Consider the following 12,240-nt stretch of genomic DNA (forward strand, 5'->3'; position numbering starts at 1 on the left):
CACTAAATTGTTTAAACGGAGTGTGTCTCTGTGAATGTCTGCCTGCCTCGTGGTCAACAGTGCGAGAGCAAAGAAAGAGTAATCAGAAATATGGTTCTGTTATTGTGGGTACTGTATTTTTAATTGATGCAAAGAACCGACTCCTGGCAGTATCATCTTGCCATGTATTATAACATTTGTTATTTGTAATGCATTAAGATGAAAATATTGTAATGTGCTGTAAGCTATATTATTGGCCTCCCGCTAGAAAGTAGAAGGACAAGGTATACTATGTCATGAAGCACTTAAGCAAACATCTTTCTTCCTCAGTGACAGTCGGGCTAAAGCCCACGGTGTCGTCTTTAATGATTATGGATGTAAACAGATGAAGAGGTTATCTGGCTCGGTCAGATATCAAGAGTGCCGTGCGCTCCTTTTGATCTGACAAGAGAATCAAGCAAAAGGTACAGTAATTTCCTTGCTATCTTCTAATCTAAACAGGCCTAATTACAGGCACCGAGGTGCATTTGAGTGCATTCATAGCCTACATATTAGAGCACATCCATTGCACAACAGCCAGGAACTGGGGTGTGCTGTGCAATTGAGAGAGATTTTTTCTGGTTGCGTCACAAAAAAAACAGTGGTGCAGTGCACCTCATTTCATGAATCCATGTGTAGATTGAGTAAGATGAAGTAATTAGAGGCTTTAGCTTGGATAGCTAGCTATCTGTTCTGCTGCACATGAAGGCAGGGAAGTTATAATTAGAAACTAGCCAACACCAAAGGTTTAGGTGGCAAACACTCACTGGGACACATATACTTTGTTATTACCTCTTTGCAATTATCATTTCATATGGCCGCATCCGGTCCTCTTTTTAATGCTCATCTGATGACACAGCCCCTTTGGTTGCCCTTCGCGTCAACAGCAGGATGTGACTCGAGGAGGCTCCGCACTGACTCATTAAAGTTGGTTTTAAGCATGTTTGCTGCGTGTCAGCCTGCACACATTTCAGCTGTATGAGTAGTGCATCTGGATAGTGTATCTGGCCAAACATTTAAACCATGCGCTCGTTGTCAGCAGCTGATTTGTGCAGACTGGGCAACAAGTTAAACACCGCAGTGATTGTTTAAATAACTTTTGCTTTCCAGAAGTGGACAGCTGTTACTTTTCCAGAAACACTTCTTGCATTTGCCAATCATTGATTTTTTTTTTTTTTTTTTAAACTATGTGGTTTAGACTCGAGCTGCTGCAGGAGAATTTATATTCAGCACTTCTTCTTTCTTTCTTTGTTCTTGTTTTGTCAGATAAAAAGAAAAATGAGGGGCAGAAAGAAGGAGTAAGGTTGTCCGATGTCATTTAATAAAACAAATATATTCAAATTTTCTATAGATAACAATTTTTTTTTATAAAACAGTATATATACAATGCATGCAGCACCATGTCTTTATAATACTGGTGTTGACAGAATTCAATAGATCCATTAAGTGCCACATCCAGGATAATATGTACAATACAGTAATTTACTGCAATAATCACGGCTTGAAGTTCCATAAAAAGAAACAAAGCGGCCCTGCCATTACTGACAACATGATACTTCTGAAATGTCACTTCCTAACATCCGGCTACTCATCCGTTAATGAGGAATTGGATCAGTCCGTCTTGCATTGTTGCATCCCTCTGGGTGTATCACTTTTCCAGGATTCATGTCCATCCTTCCGGGTGATGTGTTTGTGTCAGCAGCTTTGGCAGGAAAGAATGTCTTAGGTGTTGGATGTCTGTGTGTGTGTGTGCGCGTGTGTGTGTGCGTCAGCATCTCTGGTGTATGCAAGGCTGAAAAGTGTTTCGTCAGTGTCTGTGACTGATTTACGGGTGCGTGTCTGTGTGTGTTCCTCGTCTGTGTGTCCATGGGTCTGTGTCAGCGTCTCTGACAGGTGTGTAGGTTCCGGCCTGCAGTCCTGCTGACACTGTGATCCCTCTCTCCCTTTTCTGGTCGGCAGGCCAGGCCCTCGCCACAGTCACAGCGCTGGAACAGCTCCAAGCCGTGGTTGCCTTTCCTTCGGTGGCGTGTGCACACCTGGCCCTCTGTCAGCACGGGCTTACAGATGCGAGACCAGAAGTGTCTGGCGCAGCACAGGCCCTCAGAGCAGTCGGCAGATCTCAGGCATGTATCTCCCTCTTGGCCTAGGGATGGAGGTGAGGAGAAGATAAGTCACACGAAAAACAAACTTCTCTGAAAACTCCTTATGTTGTCACTTGAACTTATCAGTGAAGATGGATGACTCCTAACAGGGGACTCACCTTTGACAGTATGAGGCTGATAGCCATGGGCAGTGGGAGGCCTCTTGGCTGGATGCTCCATGGTGTTGTTGAGTTTGTGCCAGCCAGGGATGATGGATGCATCTGTGCCATCTATGTCATTTGCTTGACAAACACCTGGAAACAAAGAGCAAAAGAAATACATCAGGTTTACCACAGAACATAGTAAATCACCCATTTATTGAAAATTAATGAATATCAAATGGTATGACTGATGAGAGCAATCCTGGGCTACCAGAACATCAGCAACAATGGGATAATGATAAACAGCAGTATGTATTTCAGATTAGATGCTCTGCTCACCATTGCTGCAGCGGTTTCCTGCACAACACATGGAATCCCTTGCGCAACGCTTCCGGCTCTTACGGCACGGCAGACAGGCGCCTCGAGCGTCGTTGCAGAATTCATCACCTCCGCAGTCTTCATCATCAGTACACACACCTGACTGCTATAGTACGATAAAAACAAAAGCACTGCGTCACAAATTATGTTGCCACCATTACACTTGCGTAAATCGTTTGTCGTGACGCACGGACTTTTACGCATGGGAGAGTTAATTACCTGCAAGGTGTCTACGGGTAATTTGTGTCCCACGCTACCGGAGGGTGAGGTGCGCGGACTCGGGCTGACAGTGTCGGCGATTTTGCCAGCCGAAGCTCCGGGCAAGTTTTTGATGGCGTTGGAGTTCATCAAGACAGCCCCTGCGTAAACGTCCCCAATGTATCCAAAGAGAGTGAGATACACAGCAAAGAAGCGGTGCGCTGACGGTATCTGCATGGTTCTCCTTTTAAACTTCGCTGCAAGCGCACGGAATAAAAAACAAAATCCCTTCGGTTGCGTTGCAAACAATAAGTGGGTGACAAAGTCCAAAGCGGCCTTGAATCCTGAATCCAAAAGTTTCCAGAGAGTTTCGGCACGGTGCTTGGAAGTCTCCTGCCTCTCAGCCCCGGGATGATCTCTTTATACATGTGGACCTGTTTGTCTTCCCGCCCCTCGCTGTGCACAACAAAGGCGGAGGGGTGGAATTTCAAACAGAGCCCCACTGTACGGAAATGGCCATCTATTCTCCCTGCACAGGGCTACGTTTAACAGTGTTTGTGTAATGATAATGACCTGAAAAGTCTGTCTGAATGCCAAATGCTCACTGACGCACACGGGAAATGAACTATACACACTCAATAATTGCGCCATCTAGCATGAAATATTAATTTTAGTTTTAAGAGACACAGTAAATGTAAATTTACTAATTTTTTTCTTTTTCCTTAAAACAGCTGTCCCTATTAATCAATGTTTGCCGGATTTATGAAGGATTCTTATTTTTCCCCAACACTGAAAACAAATGTTTCTGTACATAACTCATATTTACATTCTGATGTATTTTTATTTTTATTTTACAAATAAACGGGTAATGAGACAATATACACTCTTGTTTGAATGCGATTTATTTAATGATTTGACATATTTTTTTTATTTCAGACTCTAAGTTTAAGCACACATTTTATTTCTTAAACGATTTATACAGAGTATTCCTCAAGCACGTGTCTTATTTTCTATTCATCTGCTTTGCTTCTTTTCGTTTCTTTCTTCATTATTGCCCATCTTTGTAAAAAAAAAAAAAAAAAAAAAAAATCGGTTTGATTTCCCAGCTTCTCTGACATTCGAGTAGACCGGCTGCCCTTTGGCTCTGCGAAGACAGTGATTGAAGTTACTCGCGTCGATTAACGAGTTCATTTGATCCTTCTGATTGCGAAGGGGGCAATTATCCTCCAAAGTGTGCTTGATTACACCACTGGCGGACATCAATGTGTAGGATATGCGGACCATTAAGGGGTGTGAAAAGTTTACCGAATTAATGGACTTCCGCGGAGAGGCCTTTCAGGGTTGACTGGCACTTTGAGATTAAAGGCGACTCTGATCTCCCCTGCTCCCCTGACCCCATTGGGCTCCTCCACTGCGAGACACATCCACGCTGATGGGTTATTTACTCAGGAACATTCAAATGAACCCTGGCCATGTGTATTTGGCTTAACCCTGGCAAACAAGCCTCGTCATGTTACCGCTTTCCACGGACCTGCCTGAACATGATGTCCCGTTTTCGTGAAGTATACTAAATTATTTATCTCCAAGCTACATGCTCTATAAAGAAAGATCATTCAAAGTCATTCAGGCAGAATCACGACTGACATTAGTAATTTGCTCACTTTGCAGTTTGTGGCAGGGAGATTTTTTTAGTGCGCAAAGACGCTCACAGGTGCCCAAGTGCGCGATGGACACCTTCAGTTTGTCCATGAAGATATTTTGGCACTTGGACGTCATCTGCTGGTCACTACTGCCTGTTTTTGACTGCGAGGGCCTGTGCGTACGTGCCCGTGTTTAGTGTGAGAGATGCGCCATAGACACCTGACAAACGCCAGCTCTTACATTTGCGCGTTTGAATTGCTGCATATCTTTTGAAGTGGAGCTTTTATCTCCACTTTACTAAACGTCAGTGCTGGTAAGGTGAGCTCCTTTGATGCACTTTGATCCCCTTTGATCTCGCAGAAGTGTCACCCTGTTGTTATATCTGAAGCCATTTCCCTGTCCCCCCAAACAGATTTGTTGTGCGAATAACACGGAGACCAGAGAAGCGGAATCATGTGCACTTATCCCTAAGTGGATGACATTAACTCCAGGGCTGATTATTACATCTCAGCGACCCCCGTAGCAAGTCTACACCGGGTTGAGGCCCTTTGCTTTGTCTTACCATCAGCTCCCTCCTGTGGCTGCAGCGCCAAACTGCAACAAAGCCTTTAACCAACCAGTCGCTTAAAAGAACTAAGAGACAAACACGACTCAAAAGTATTGTTTTTACTCTATAATTTTAAAAATCTTACACGTGGCACTCTGCAGAATGCATTTACAGCAGAAAAACAACAGAACACAGGGCAAATATCAGTTAACTTTGCAGAAGGCAGTCAATAAAAAAAAAAAAAAAATCAAAACCAGTGATTTGGAAAGTGATGACACACATAAGGCTTTGTGATAAACATAACTTCCTATAACAGAGCAAGATACTTGTAGGTATATCTACAGAAGTAAGATTTTTATTATTTTTATTATTATTATTGTTTTCTGCTCTTCTTTAACAAATCATTTAAATGTGTCAGTCTGCTGGACTTCCCGGGCTGAAAATATGAGCTGTCTGTCTTCATTTGAACCAAACAATAAAACAAGAACCATGACATATTCTGATTTATGCTATCGTACCATTAAAGATTGTCAACAGTGGTAAACAAGATTATTGTTTTCATGTTTTCGAAATGTTCCCAAACTGCAAATCATTCTTGCCATCTCTATACGCTTGAGTCAAACGGGTGATGAATGGTTCTTCTGAGCTGTGATTAACGCTCACTGGTGTTTTACATCAGGCCAGCGGCGGCTGACTTCTAAAGGCCGCTTCAGATATGTAGAGAAGAGCACGTCATTGCAGCCGTATCAGGTGTGGCTTTACCGTGAGATAATTCAAAAGGCGTAAGCAGGAAATTTATTTCATATATACTTTTGTCAGTCGTCAAATGACTAGAAATCCTCCTTCCGTGGTGATTAATGTGTTTATTAGATATAACAAAGGATGAAAAGCAGCCATCTAAGAGGACACAGGTTTTTTTTTTTTTTTTTTGAGGTGTATATGTGTTCATGCAGCATCGAAAAGGTTCTTGTGATGTTAATTTTAGTATGCCATTGACTTAAGGCACTTACATTCCTTTAGATTTTATGTCGTGACTTGGCGATGAGCTGGGCGATGGTCAAGAGACTGTGAGCGTTCACTGCTGACCCCCAAAGAGACGTCTCAAAGTTTCCATAAGTCAAGGTAGTCTTTAAGATAACTTAACAAAATAGATTGAAGACCTCGAGGATACCACCTTTCACAATTCGACATGGCGTCAAGTGATACCAAACAAATCTTTTTACAAACGTACACAAACCTCCAATTTTCTAAAGAATGACATCAAGTACTTTACAAAGAAATCAAGCACAAAAAGTCAAATAAAAATAAATCACAATACGAAAACAATAACCAGTACTGTCATCTCAACGTCGCTTATTATCATAATTTATCAACAGCACCAAAGACATTGAATCCATGTTCACAGTAACGTCAGAACTATACAGGAGCGAACAGAGGACGTCCGGTTTGGGTTGAACGGAAAAAGGGCGGTACGGGCCATTTTCTAAAAAAAACACAAACCAAGAAAGAATGATTCAAATTAAAGAACAACAACAAAAAATCAGGAGTGTGACTTCTGCTGAGGCCTAAAATGAGCTTTAACTGCTGATTTTCTCAGTTAATGGTCTTAAGTGCATAATGACACATTGCTTCATGGAAATACTAGCTGACATTTCACGTGTGCCGGTGTGTGTGAGTCACTACATTTTAAGCAGGGCACTTTAATAGTCTCTTTCCACTGAATGCACAGTGTTTGTGCTTTTCAAGGTAGATTAATCTTAAATAAATTGTACTGAAGAATTCAATTTGTAGCCCAGCCCCTGTGTGACCATGTAATTTGAGACACCATGTACCGCTCGTAGTGGATGTCATATGTATGTAAAGTGAGTGGAAAGTCTGTGACATTCAGGTTAGTCTTGAGCACTTGATGCCAGTTTTATTTGCAAACTGTAGGGTGTAGCTCTCTGGAAAGTATCGCAGATTGCAGCAAGCGGCTGCATGTAAAAAAAAAAAAAAAAAAAAAAGAGGAGGGGGGTGAGGGGGGCGACTGCAATAACATCTAATCCCCTTCCAAAGAATCAACCAAATATTGCGGAGAAACTACGTAAAAATCAGTCATCGGTCTCCTCTCTTTATGAGCAGTCTCCCACACTTTCACACACTTATGTATCCTAAACTTGGCAAGCTATCAAACATTCACACTAAACACGTTTCCCCTTTTTACACAGGAAAACCTGGCTCCACGTTCAGCCTGTATTGTATTGTGTGTGTATCCCTGCACTTTCTTTGCCTTTCCCTTTAGACCCAAGTGTAAGACAACCCCAAAGAAGTGCTACAGCAGTCCCATTATAAATGCTTGATCCAGAGCCACAGTGAAATAAAGGCATATCGGTGACCCAGAGGGTTTGCCATCCATCCGCATATCTTCTTTTCCATATTTTCTCTTTCATTTCTAAAGCAGTTTTTTTTTTTTTTTTTTTTTTTTTTTTTTTGTACAACGCAGCCATGTCCTCCAAGACGACCTCCGGAAGCCGACCAAAGAAGAGTTTCTTTTGGTTTTTTGAGGGTGCGGGAGGACTTCAAAAATCGACGTCCCAGCCGGAGTTGTCATCTGGAGGCGGGTCCTCGTTGTCCTCTGGGAAGCTGTCGAAGTTACTCGTGTCGACTGCCGATGTGACCTGGTAAGAAAGACAAAATCACCACAGAGCAGAGCGCAGATGGAAGATTAACAAACATACTTAGATTCCATTCGAACAACTAGAAAAAAATGTAAAGACTGAGGCTGTCAGCAGTGTCCACTCACATTAGGGATAATAGGAGGCGTCAATGTCCCTTTCTTCAAGCCCTCCCAGTTAAAGCCCTCAAACCATCTGAAGGAACAACGGCATTATTTCATTATAATACACAATTAAACCGTGAAGAGAAACATTTTAAAACCATTAATGATTTTCCTTACTTGTGCTTTTGGATGTCTTTGACACCGTTTTTCAAGTTTCCCAGTCTTTCAGAAGGATTATCCCTGAATTTAAAGACATGATTCAGCATACAGACCACTCAGATGATTACTACGAGTTAAACTGCCACAGGCACCAATACTTACCTGCATAGCTTTTTGATTAGGTTGGCAGCATTTTTGGTAATTTTCTTTGGAAATTCAATCATGTCAATGCCTCTCAGGATGATGTTGTAGGTTTTCATGGGATCGGGGCCAGAGAATGGAGGACTACACAGCAGAAGCCAAGACATTACAGAGTATGAATATGGACACTGTTCCACTAATAAGAATTCAGTCACGCTCCCTGAAAATAAACCGTCTAATTTCATTTAAGATAACCCTAAAATTTTCCAAATGCAGTTTAGTACTGTTACATTGCAGTGAATGAGTTTTTATGGACATGCCCGGGCTTGTGCGTACCTGCCGGTTAAGAGCTCAAACATGAGGATTCCTAGAGACCAGTAGTCGGCTGAGATGTCGTGACCCTTGTTCAGAATGATCTCTGGTGCTACATACTCTGGCGTCCCACAGAAGGTCCACGTCTTCTTCCCAAACCCGATCTTCTTGGCAAAGCCAAAGTCCACCTGAAGAGCAGCAAGACTTTCTTGTTTGCTTTCGTCATTTACAAAAAAAATCTGTGTCTGGTCTGAATTCCTTGTATCAAAACATATTCGTTTTTATGTATAAAAATAGTGAAGATGGAAATTGTGGATTTAGCGGCTTTGGCATTATGAATAAAAAGAGCCGAGCAGCCAGAGGCTGCCAAAAGAGACAAACCGTGTTCCCCATGATGAGAAAAGGGAATGGCTTTACGCCTCAAAAAACAAAACCCAACATAACCTCAATTATATTATTCTTTATACGATGATTACTCTTTCAAGGTGTTCACAAGTCTTTTGATATTTCATTGCAACTTCAGAAAAAGATGACATTTCTCTCGTTTGCATCATTTCAGCTTCGGAAGAAGAAAAGTAAAAAGGAAACAGACAATCCAGAGAGGCCGTTGCTGTTCTCTTACCAGTTTGGCATAACCCCTGTGGTCCAATATAAGGTTCTCTGGTTTAAGGTCTCTGTAGATGATACCTTTGGAATGCAGGTAAGCAAAAGCCTCCACCACGCAGGCTGTGTAAAACCTGGTGGTTGAGTCCTCGAATGAACCCCTGGAAACACAGCAGGAGAAGAGAAGCTGAATCACGGAATAAATGAGCAACGATTACTGTAAGTGCTCGTAAATACAACTGTATTGGTCCAACAATTAAATCTTTTCTTAGATCGACCATGGGGTTTGGGCTGCTCATACAAATGAAAACCTTTGCAAATTGCAACATGAATTAGCATATTGAACCTAAATGTCTTAAGTATGAGCATAAAACTTTACTCATTCCTGCTTTGGAAGTCATTCCCACTTGAGAGTAAAATGTGCAATGTCTGTCTGGATACACTGTAAATCACGTAGAACTCTTGTGAAAAAAGCTCGCAGACTTTTTAATCACTTTAACTTAATGCTATTTATTGCAGCACTCACACTTTGTACTTTTAAAGTGAGACACAAATGGGTTAAATCAGATGTGGAGGGGTAGAGCCCACCTGTCTCGCAGGATGGTCCAGAGCTCTCCTCCTAAACACGCTTCCATCAACATGTAGAGGTACTTGCTGTCTTTGAAGGTTCTGTAGAGTCTGAAAACACACAAATTTGGTCGTTATCTCAAACAGCTGCCAAGTGCACGGATACCTAATAACTCAAGAAGAATTAATCAATGTGGGGAGTCAAAATTAAAACAGAGCTGTTGCTTACAAAGTCATCATTAACCCCAATAAAAAGCTCATCATTCATTTCAGTTGTGTAGGAAGCAATTTAAGATTGAAGAAGCAATATACCCCAGTTATCTGTTTTTAATGAGAATATGGTAATAAAGCAATAAAGCTGTTATTGGCTTTGTTGATACTCTTTAATATAGAAAACTAACAAGACCTCAAGGAATCTAATGTCGACTAAGTGTCACTTATAATTCTATGCAATTTGTTTCTAGTAAACTTGTACACTATACAACATCCTCTGTGCAATATTCCTTTTTCAATACTTTAGTTAAGTGAGTTTTATTGGCTTTAAGTCTGGGGACATAGACCTGGGTATGTTTTCAGTTTTCCCCTCTTGTTGGAAAATGACCGCCGGCACCGCGCAGTCACTGCGGTGGTCCTGATTGTTTAGGTCCTTGCCAAACAAGCTGGAGCAAATTTATTTGGGTTTCATCTGACCAAAGAACGGGCTGCCAATATTCACAATTGCTCCTTAGGCTGAGTTTAATCTTGGAACTTTGTGCCATTTTGTTCTCGCTTCTCTTCTTGGACGCCATCCGCAGATCTTAACTCTTGTGCGTTGTCCAGCATTTTCCACAGATTATCCTTGTGCACTGTCTCCCATCTTTGGCCCCGTTCAGACCTGGTATTAACGTGCGCCTTGAGTTGTCCAAACGCAAGTGGCGAGCTTCAAATACAGGTGTGACGCACTGAGGATTCATTTGAGATCCGGACACTCTTTGATTGGATTTCAAGTGGTGTCTGGAAATGCCGGGTGTGAACACGCTTCTTAAAGCCTGGATACTTGTGATCCGATCCCTCAGGGCGCATGTTAATACCAGGTCTGAACCAAACCGCGTCTTGAACCGTAGCCAGAGAGAAATTCCTTATCCTTATCTCTGGCTATGACATTTTAGACACGGGGCCAAAAGGGAATCTTGTTTATTATCATTCTTATGCAATTATCCTTACTGGAAATGCCATGGATAATCACTGTGGTTGCAGTGATTAAAGGAAAACTGATTTAGGGTGCACTGAAGTTGTATTTTCGGAGTAGTTTATCTAGTCTGTTTATTTAACATCAAACAACCTGCACCTCAACTCAAATGATGCAACATTTAACGTGTTGGGATATACATCGGTTTGTTGTATGTAAAGAAACCCTTTATTATACACAAAGAAGCAGTGTAAGCCCTGCAGCGAAAACTCTGTTAATCACTTCAAGGTCCCTCTGGCTCTTAGCTAATAAAGCACTGATCCCCATGACATGTGTGGCATGTATAGCACATTATTTAGACAGCCTTTCACCGAAGCTGTCTGGGCGCGTACCTAACAATGAAGTCAGAGTGGGCCTCCTGCATGATGAGTTTCTCCGAGCGAATGTGCTCCTGCTGCCTCGTGTCAACAATGTGTCGCTTCTTAAGGATCTTCATGGCGAAGGTTTTGTTCTCGTCACTCTTGAGCTGAACCTGCAGTGAGGAGGGAAAGAAACAAATCAAGGGTCAGGTGGCCAATCAGCTTGCACAGCTTGTCAGACGATGCTGAGGAGGTTAAGGATTCATATGGCTCATATTGGTGTCACGGCGCAGTCTCCCGTACCAGCTCAACCCGCCCAAAGCCACCAACCCCCAGTGTGTCGATGATGTTGAAGTCTGCTAGGTTGAGATTGAAGAAAAACGCATTCTCTGCTTCATACCTGTGGTGCCGGGGAAAGGGAAAAATGGGAACAGGATTAGAGATGAGATGAAGGATGAAAGACCACATAATCCACTTTAAAATAACCTTAGACAAAATATCCGTCTCTACTTGAGCTCATTTGTTTGCTAATCTTAGAGGATTTAACTCATGGTAATCTATCAAGGATGTTATTGAGGATGTGGAGGGTGCATGGATATGAGCATGTGAACAGGATGTGTTTTTGAGTTTGGCAAATCGCTTTGACCTCAGTTTCAATGCAGACTGACTGTCCCCAGCCTGTCCCCCGTCTCGATGGGAAAGAACAAAGATGGGGATATCCACCACGCAAGGCATCCGACTACTCAGTTGGCTCTGAAGACATGCTTTGGCTCCGCCACCGAACACCACGACCCCGCGCATGCTGGCAGCGGAGACTGTTTCCACGTGTCTGTCCCACATCCCCGCATGCCCCCGTGTCTTCTCCAGTTATAGTTTGATCCAGACAGACTTACATGAGCTCAGTCTCTGGATCAGTGGGTTTAGGACGGATCTGAGTGTGGACGGGCCTTTCTGGGTCACTTGGAACAAACTACTGCCCCAACGTGCGGCCCTTTCTCTCACAAAAACTGTACAGCTGTCAAAAAAAAAACAAAAAAAAAAAACGGAAGGCTTGTCTAGATAAGTCTGTAGTCTTTACCCATGATGCACTGGGGATTATGTTCATATAAATAAAAGCAAGTTAAACAAATGTTCATTTTATGAGCACTG

At 42.3% G+C, this 12,240-nt stretch overlaps 2 protein-coding genes across 3 annotated transcripts in view; both read right to left on the reverse strand.

Annotated features, from left to right (window-relative positions):
- Positions 1-1,317: 1,317 nt before the first annotated feature.
- Positions 1,318-3,250, reverse strand: LOC125018960 (dickkopf-related protein 1-like). The gene is made up of 4 exons (XM_047603425.1): positions 2,858-3,250; positions 2,600-2,744; positions 2,279-2,413; positions 1,318-2,161 (listed from the first exon to the last, which is right to left on the reverse strand). The coding sequence occupies exons 1-4, from the start codon at positions 3,071-3,073 to the stop codon at positions 1,896-1,898; spliced, it is 762 nt and encodes a 253-aa protein (XP_047459381.1). The 5' UTR covers positions 3,074-3,250; the 3' UTR covers positions 1,318-1,895.
- A 1,878-nt stretch (positions 3,251-5,128) lies between these two features.
- Positions 5,129-12,240, reverse strand: part of LOC125019106 (cGMP-dependent protein kinase 1) — an 84,858-nt gene continuing 77,746 nt past the window's right edge. For both annotated transcript variants that reach the window (XM_047603619.1, XM_047603618.1), the window contains exons 10-18: positions 11,395-11,491; positions 11,125-11,264; positions 9,586-9,675; positions 9,017-9,158; positions 8,419-8,582; positions 8,104-8,226; positions 7,960-8,022; positions 7,807-7,873; positions 5,129-7,681 (exon numbers count right to left, since the gene is read on the reverse strand). In XM_047603619.1, coding sequence (XP_047459575.1) covers positions 7,583-7,681; positions 7,807-7,873; positions 7,960-8,022; positions 8,104-8,226; positions 8,419-8,582; positions 9,017-9,158; positions 9,586-9,675; positions 11,125-11,264; positions 11,395-11,491 — 985 coding nt within the window. In that variant the 3' untranslated portion in view covers positions 5,129-7,582. The remainder of the gene's footprint in view (positions 7,682-7,806; positions 7,874-7,959; positions 8,023-8,103; positions 8,227-8,418; positions 8,583-9,016; positions 9,159-9,585; positions 9,676-11,124; positions 11,265-11,394; positions 11,492-12,240) is intronic.

The sequence above is a fragment of the Mugil cephalus genome, chromosome 13 (assembly GCF_022458985.1).
Source record: "Mugil cephalus isolate CIBA_MC_2020 chromosome 13, CIBA_Mcephalus_1.1, whole genome shotgun sequence".
Lineage (NCBI taxonomy): Eukaryota > Metazoa > Chordata > Actinopteri > Mugiliformes > Mugilidae > Mugil > Mugil cephalus.